General features: G+C 39.6%; 1 protein-coding gene across 5 annotated transcripts in view; it reads left to right on the top strand.

Annotated features, from left to right (window-relative positions):
• Window positions 1–1,362: 1,362 nt before the first annotated feature.
• The window catches only part of PTBP2 (polypyrimidine tract binding protein 2), an 80,393-nt gene continuing 73,127 nt past the window's right edge, over window positions 1,363–8,628 (top strand). For all 5 annotated transcript variants that reach the window (XM_060139530.1, XM_060139529.1, XM_060139531.1 and 2 more), the window contains exons 1-2: window positions 1,363–1,438; window positions 3,107–3,137. In XM_060139530.1, the coding sequence (XP_059995513.1) occupies window positions 1,431–1,438; window positions 3,107–3,137 (39 nt within the window). In that variant the 5' untranslated portion in view covers window positions 1,363–1,430. The remainder of the gene's footprint in view (window positions 1,439–3,106; window positions 3,138–8,628) is intronic.

Below are 8,628 nucleotides of genomic sequence, written 5' to 3'. Positions count from 1 at the left end.
AATCCCTGAACCAAATCAAGAATTTTTAACATTTGAGTGCTTTGAAGAGTTCTATTTGGACAAGATGCTCCATAAGGTTTGCCCAAGTTAAAAATAATATAATTTTATGAATCATACAGAAAGTACCATTTAGTACAGTGAAATTCCAAATAGTAAAAGGATAAGAGGTTTGCATGCAGAAGATACAGGAAAGCCCATAATAGGCATTGAGAGTAACTGGAGAGACAAGGGATATTTGTGTGTGTGTGTGTGTGTTGTGGTTGGGGGGGGAAAGGTGGAGGAGAGAGAAAATTGCTGGCAAAGCAGTTACCCACTGAGCAAATTTTTCAAAAATGGATGCCTTTTCAAACGTTGTAGAGCCTCTGATAAAAACATTTTAAAGGAAATTTCCAATATGCTATTAAAAATAAAACAGAGACCGTGAGAGATACTGTATAGAAAAGAGAGTCAATTTGAGTAGCCTTTCTTAATGCTTCTTCCATCTCTAATCAGTGGTGAAGATGGAGCTACCGCTCCCATCCCCACTTGCTCTTTCAAGCCCCAAAATGGTAGATCCTACCCTTGGTACCAGTTTTTGTACCAACTCTTTAATACATCGCTCAACCTGTGTTCTTTTCGCTCAACCTGTGTTCTTTTCCATCCAGGTATTGTGAATATTTCCTAGGGGTCCCCACTAATCATCAACTGAGTAAGGTGAGAATCACATCCTTCTCCACTTGGAACTTCAAGCGTCTGGAAGCAAAAGCGTATGTTTCAATCTGATGATGTGTACTTGCTTTGGAAATATTGTTTTTACTAAGCAGTGGTCTTGGTTAACGGGGTAAAGTGTTGTTTGTTTTTTAAGAGGATGGAGAGGTCTGCAAATAAAAGATGGCATAGAAAAAAAAGCTATAAAATAGTTTTTCCTTGGCCCGCCTAGGTCGAGGGGGGAGCCAACTTGGAGCCTGATTTGGAGGGAAAAGTGGAGGCTGCCTGGGGGCAGTCCTGCGGTCCAATGACCACGCTCCCGAGGTCTAAGGCAGTGGGTGTGGAGGGTTGGGCGGTGTCGCACCCACAGCGCCCTAGGAGGGCAACAGGGACTTCGGAGAGGAACGTACAAAAGAAACGGAGCACGCCACGCTGCACAGCAGCAGGCCCCGGCCCACAGCGCTGAGAGCGGAGGGCGGAGGGCCTCACGCGCGCGGCGGCGCGTAGGAGGCGACGGCGGCTGCGCCCACTCCCCCTCGTTCCCGCGCCCCGCCGCTCGCCGCCCGCAGCCGGGCGCCGGCGCGCTCGGCTCTTTCCGCCGCCGCCGCTGCCGCGCGCTGCCCCGTGCGCTCCGGCACCTTCGGCAATTTCCGTCGGGACCTGGCCGCCATTTTCTCTCCGCTTGTGTGTCTCGCCGGCTGCGTGGCTCGGTTCTTGTGAGCGAAGCTTTGTCCGGTTCGGCAATGGACGGGTAGGTAACGAGGCCGGCGAGGAGGTGTGCGAGAGGGGAGTGGGGCCCGCCTTCGGCCTGGTCCGGGGTCGGGCCGAAACCCCCCGGCGGTCCCTCCCCAGGGCTGGGCTGCCGTTACCCAACCCCCGCCCCATCGCACACACCCCTCCTTGGGCTTCCCCCTGGCGGGCTCTGGTCGAGAAAACGGGAAGAAAGCGGGCTTGTGGACTCGGCAGGCGTTGGGGAGACGGCGGGGCGACGACCCCGGGGAGACAGCGGGCCCCGGCGGGGCAGCGGGGGATGGGCTCTGGGGGGTCCCAGGACGTCTCGCCCGGCCCTGCCCCCTCTAGGAGCCATTTCGATCCGTAACCTGGGACCCGGACCGCGGGCGAGCGGCGCGGCTGGGAGCGGGTGTAGCGGCCGGAGAGCGAGGCCTGCGTGGGAGGCTCCCTAAGGAGAGAGAGGCCGCCCCCACCTAGGCCCCCCCCAAGCCGTCCCAAGCTTCCCCGGTTTCGCCCGGCCCGGCCCGCCCCGGCTGGGGGAGATGCCGGTGGCGGGAGCTCCCGGGAAGGCTGAGTGGGAGCCGCGGGGGAAGGGGGGGCGGGGAGGCGTGCGGTGGCGGGAGGAAGGGGGAGGGCAGATGTCACACTCCTTTGTTTTCACTGGAGTCCGCTAGTGGGGGCGGGAGGCTGAAAAAACGCCTTTCTGTGTGGCCTAAGATCGTTCCAAGCTTGGCAGAAGGGCCCAGCAATTAAATCATCTCAAAAACGAAGTGTTTGTGGTCGACATCAGTCACATGGGCAAAGGCCAAGAGCCATGGCAGAAACAAGAGTAGATAGTCAACACAGGGCCATCTTTTCAGCTACTTTGACCAGTTTCTGGAAAAACAAAAACAACTCCAAAAAGCCAGAGCCGTGCTGCATCTTTGAGGCTGGCGATAGTGCTAAGTGAGGTGAGGCAAGGGCTTCGGGAAATGATACGGACCAGGGTCTCCCTGGTACTTAACGCTCCCCATCTGAAAAGATTCTTTAATAATTTAACTCATTGTTAGAAAGGAGGCACCCTTTAGGGTGAAAATATAGCCGTATTCATCCCGTTTGGGGGCATAGGAAAACAGTATCACTTAAAAAGTACGTTTATTGGAATCATTGACAGTATTTGAAGGGTCAGAAGTAAAATGTGAGTTTATTTTAATCATCTGGAGTTCGGTATTTTGTGAAGAAACTAAGTGCAGGTCATATAAAAGTTAACAGATTAACAAAATTTGAATCTTCCTAGAGGTTCTCTGGAGATTATTTTCCAGATGAAACAAATCCAGAGAAGTTCACTCTTTCCCCCAGATCAATATGGAAATAGATGGCAAAACTTGCCCTGGAATTCATGTTTCCTGTTTCTATCAAGATTACTAAAGAGTTAAGTTTTAAATCAAAGGGTAAAGGGGTATTAATAGGCTTTGGGGGTTTGTTCAGTTTGCTATTTGAAGTGTTAAAAAATACCAGAAGTGTGGTGAGTTTCATCACACCTTTGAAAGTAATTTCTAGAAAGCCAAGTTGATTATGTGCCACTGACCATCTTTGTTTTCTGTCTGCGTTGTGAGTGGAAAATTCATGAATGATGAAGTACCCTAAAAAGTTTCAAACAATGACCATTTGAAGAACAAGAGGTTGAAACTTGTTTTTTTCATTACAGAATTGTCACTGAAGTTGCAGTTGGCGTGAAGGTAGGAAAAAAGTTTAAAACTAATGAAAACTGGATTCCTCAGTCAACTGAGCATATTATCATCATTAGTGGAAACTTTCTGTTGGCTTTTGAAAACTATAATACAGCTTACAAAATTCAAGTGTAAAGTGTTTTGTTCAATTTTTAAAGTTGGTTTATATAAATAGTTTTAATCTAAATAGACAACAACCATAAATTTTTTTAGAAAGGCAGCCTATGAGAATAACATTTTAAAATAGTTATGAATGGTGTTCAAGGAATTTAAAAAGCTTTCAGACATGGCTTCTTGTGAATAGAAAATAACCCAATTTTCTGAGAGGATATGATGGTTTTAAATGGACAGATAAGTGATTTGACCTAAATCATATAATTTTAGTAATCTAAGATTTTTTTAGCTCTGCTTTTGTCTTACGAAGACTAAAATATTTTCACCAATAATAAGCCTCATTAGAAATCAGTTACTCTGATCTTTAAAGAGAAAAGAAACTTGTTTAGGCAGTTAGCTTCAAATTTGAGTCAGAAGTTATAAAGCTGGTTTGTGTGTCTGTTAAAGAAAGATAGGCCTTATGGTAGAGATTGTTTGGAATCTTTCCTCACTCACTATGGCCAGGAAAACTACTCATACTTTAAACGTTAGTTCTAGTGCTTAGGCGTTTCATTTCCTTGAATCCTTGCATATTTTAACATCGTGATTTATTATAAATTTTGTTTGTAAGCCTTTCTGCCCTCTTAGGGCATGGTTCTTGTCTTAAATCTTCAATTTTCCAAGCCTGACACCATCTTCCAAGCCTAGTACTAAGATACTTGTTGGATGCAATGACATTGGATGCAGTGACATTTCCCCCCTTCAAGTGTGAGTAGGCTTGAGAGGCTGTGTGCTTAGTCCAGTTATGCTGATTGTTCCAAATAATTTTTGGAATTCTTAAAATTTCATCCATAACAGTGTGATATTAATCAGAACGCTTTTGGAGATATTTTGCGTTTTGCTTATTTTCTGTCCTCTGTATCTAGTAAACTAAGTACTTGTGCATGCTTTAATATTTAGGCTTGTCAAGTTCATATTACGTAGATTGGGGGAGAAATGATGAGTGGGAAGGTGTATTTATTTTTATTTGGCAATGCTGTTTTCTAAGTTGAGAGTGCAAGGTGTAGATATTATAGTTACCATCCAAACAGACTCTGGAAGTGAATTTTTTAAAAGAATAAATGATTCAAGTCTGAGTTGTCAACTGTTACTGGATGAGGAGAAAAGGAACTCACAGGACCCCGAACAAGCAGAGAGAAATGAGGATGCCTGGAAGAGGATGTACATATTGGGTTTATTGGCAGTTTTCTGTATTAGTAGTTTGAAGAGAAAACATTAGAAAATGATATAAAAGTAATTGCTAGCCAATTTTTTTGTCCAGTGTTTAATATAAAAGTTTTGATAACTAAAGTTATGTTTTAAATAATTTTCTAGGATAATGGTTAAGAATTTTTGCTTTGGCGTCAGACTTAGGTACAAGTAATTAAGCTTTTATGAAATAAAAAAAAAAATAATGTGCATGGTTAAAAAAAATTTAAAGTGAAAAGTATTTCTCCCTGATATCAAGTCCTGTTTCTTAGGTGTAGATAATTATGTTAACATTATTTTTGGTGCATTTTTTCCTGAAATTATTAGTTTATATATTAGCACACATATAAACATCCTTGTTTAGCGACACATATGGATTCATGCCGTGTGTACTGGTCCATATCTTGTCGTTAAAAAAAGCTTTATTGAGATACAATTTGACATAAACTGCATATATTTAAGGTATACTAGTGTTTTGACATGTATACCCCTATGGAACTATCACCACAATCAAGATAATGAACCCCAGAAGTATCATTTTGCCCTTTTGTAATCTCTCCCATCTGCCTTTCTTTCCCCAAGCAACCACTGATCTGCTTTCTGTCACTATAGATGAGTTTGCAATTTTTAGAATTTTAAACAAATAGTCATACAGTATGTACCTTCTTTTTGCCTGGATTATTCCACTCAGCATATTTATTTTGGGATTTCACCCATATTGTGTATCAGTAGTTCATTTCTTTTTATTGCTTTGTAGTATTGCATTGTATGGATATACAGCGATTTGTTTATCCACTCAACTCTTGATGGACATTTGGATTGTTTCCAGTTTTGGGCTATAATAAGTAAAGCTTCTGTGAACATTCCTGTGCAGGTCTTTTTGTGAATGTAAGCTTTCATTTCTCTTGGGGAAATACCTATGATTGGAATGGCTAGACCATATGGTTAGGCATATGTTTAACTTTTTAAGAAACTGCAAACTATTTTCTAAAGTGGTTATACTATTTTACATTGCCACCAGCAGGGTATGAGATTTCCAGTCCATCTACATCCTCTCCAGTCCCTGTTGTCTGGTTTTTTTTGATTATAGAGATTCTAGTGGATGTGAAGTCGTAATCTTTGTGGTTTTCATTTGCATTTCTCTAATGTCTTTGGTGCTGAACATCTTTTCATGGGCTGTTTTCAAGCTGTGTATCATCTTTGATACAGTGTCTTTTTAAATTTCTTGTCCACTTTTTAAATTGATTTATTTCTTTGAGTTTTGAGAAGTCTACATTTCTGGTTACAAGTTCTTTATCAGATAATATGGTTTAAAATATTTTCTGCCACTTGTGTTTTCATTCTCTCCACAGTGTTTTGAAGAGCAGTAGTGCAGCAGTTTTTAATTCCGATGAATTTCAGTTTACCAGGTGTTCTGTGGTGTGTATTTTTTTTTGGTTTGGTGTGGCTCCTGCTTTTGGTCGTATCTAAGCCATCTTGGTGTAACCCAAGGTCACGATGATTTTCTTCTCTTTTTTCTAATAGAAGTTTTACAGTTTTTAGTTTTGCATTTAAGTCTTTTTGAATTAATTTTTTTAATATGGTGCAATGTATGAATCAAGGTTTTTTGGGTTTCCATATGGACACTTTTTCTAGCAACACTCATTGAAAAGACTATTTTTTTCATTGAACTGGCTTTGCACCTGTGTCAAAAATCAGTTATGTATGTACGTATGATTCTGTTTCTGTACTGTATTCTCGTCCATTGACCCATTTTTGTCTACCTAGTAGACAAAAGCGTACTGTTTTAATTACTGTAGTTTTATATTAAATCTTGAAATCAAGTAGAACTTTGTTCTTTTTCAAAGTTGTTTTGGCTCTTCTGGGTCCTTCACATTTTCCTGTGAGTCAGTTTCTACAAAAAGGCCTGCTGGGATTTAATTGAAATTAACTTGAATCAGTAGAGCAATTTGGGGAAAATTAACATCTTAATGTTGAGTTTTCTCATCCAAGAACACAATTTATCTTTCCATTTACTTAGGTCTTTCATTTCTTTCAGCATTGTTTTAGTTTTCACTGTATAGATTTTGTATTTTTTTGGTCAGATTTAGCCTTATTTTGTGTTTTTTGGTGCTATTTTAAAGTAATTTAAAAAATCAGGGCTTCCCTGGTGGCGCAGTGGTTGAGAGTCCGCCTGTCGATGCAGGGGACACGGGTTCGTGTCCTGGTCTGGGAAGATCCCACATGCTGCGGAGCGGCTGGGTCCGTGAGCCATGGCCGCTGAGCCTGCGCATCTGGAACCTGTGCTTCGCAGCGGGAGAGGCCACAGCAGTGAGAGAGAGGCCTGCGTACCGCCAAAAAAAAAAAATCAAATGTGTATTTGTTATTAATATATAGAAATACAGATTATTTATGCCCATTGCTCTTGTATTCAGCACCTTTGCCAAACTCATTTATTAGATCGAACAGCTATTTGGTAGATGCCGTCAGATTTTATATATACACTGTTCATCATATTTATTATCTGGATGCCTTTTGTTTTTCTTGCCTGTGGCATCTAGTACAATATTTAAATGATGAGAGCAGGCCGCCTTACTTTTTTCCTGATATTAGGGTAAATTACTTAAATGATATATTTTTTTCTTAAAAGTTTGGTACAGTTCACTAGTGAAGCTGTGTGGGCCTGGTGTTTTCTTTGTGGGAAGGTTTTAAACCACATTCAATTTATTGAATAGATATAGGACTATTCACATTATTCTGGAGTGAGCTTTGGTAATTTTGTTTTAATAAAATTAGTCTGTTTCATCAGAGTTGCTGAACTTATTTGCATAGGGTTGTTTGTTGTATTACATTTTAATATTTTTATTATCTGTAGAATCTATAGTGATGTTGCCTCTCTTGTTCCTGGTATTGATAGTGTCTTTTCCCTATCAGTCTGGCTAAAGATTTATTTATTGATTTCATTAATATAAAACAGAAATCAGCTTTTGGTTTCATGGAGTTTTCTCTTTCCCATTTTATTGATTTCTTCTGTTTTAATGTTTTTCTGCTTTGTATTTAGTTTGCTCTTTTCTTAGTTAACATTGAAGTTGATGTAGTTGACATATCTTTTCTAATATAGAGAGGTTTAATGCCATGTATTTTCATACAAGTGTTGCTTTCATGGCATCCCTCAAATTTTGACATTTATACTTCTTTTCATTCAGTTCAAAATACATTCCAATATGCTTTTTTATTTCTTTGACCCATGGGTTATTGAGAAGTATTTGATTTCCAAGTATTTGGAATTTTCCATGTATTTTTCTGTTATTTATTTCTAATTTAATTCCATTGTGCTTAGAGAACATTTTGTAAGACTTGAATCTTTGTAATTATTTTATTGTTTTATGGTTCAAATATATATCCTGTTTTAAGTGCATTTGATAGGGATGTGCATTCTGTTATTGTTGTGTTCTATGCATGTCAATTAGGTTATGTTTATTGGTAGTGTTGCTCAAGTGAGCTGCCTTTCCTGATTTTTTATTGTTCTGTCACTTATTGAGAAAACGATATTGAAATCTCCTATATTGTGTATTTGTTTGTTTTTCCTTGCAGTTCTACCAGTTTTTGCTTTATGTTTTTGAAGTTATAATTAGCACATAAACGTTCAGGATTACTATGTCCTCTTGATTCATTGACCCCTTTATTATTATGCAGTGACCTTTTTTATCCCTGGTAATCTATTTTGCTTTAAAATTTATAAAAATTTCTTTGCTTTCTTTTTTTAAAATTTCTTTGCTTATTTTTTCTGATATTAATACAGCCATCTTGGCTTTCTTTTGAATACAGTTTACATGGTATATCTTTTTCCATTATCTTACTTTCAGACTATTTGTATCCTTAGATTTTAAAGTATATTTCCTGTAGACAGCATAAAATAGAGACTTGATTTTTAAATCCTATCTTACACCCTCTTCTTTTGGTTGTTGAGATCCTTCACAGTCACTATTGTTATATTAATATGGTTAGTTTTAAAAGTACCACTTTGTTGTTTTGTCTCTTATGTTCTTCATTCCCTTTTTTTTTTCCTGCTTTCTTTTGGATTGAGTAATTTTTTTAATTCCATTTTAATCTCTTTAGCTGATTAGCTTATAGCTGTTTTGTTATGTTGATAGCTGTTTTAGGATTTATAGCATACATC

This window comes from Lagenorhynchus albirostris, chromosome 2 (assembly GCF_949774975.1).
Source record: "Lagenorhynchus albirostris chromosome 2, mLagAlb1.1, whole genome shotgun sequence".
Classification (NCBI taxonomy): domain Eukaryota; kingdom Metazoa; phylum Chordata; class Mammalia; order Artiodactyla; family Delphinidae; genus Lagenorhynchus; species Lagenorhynchus albirostris.
Note: the sequence above shows the minus strand (reverse complement) of the source record. Positions and strands in the feature narration are given on the sequence as shown.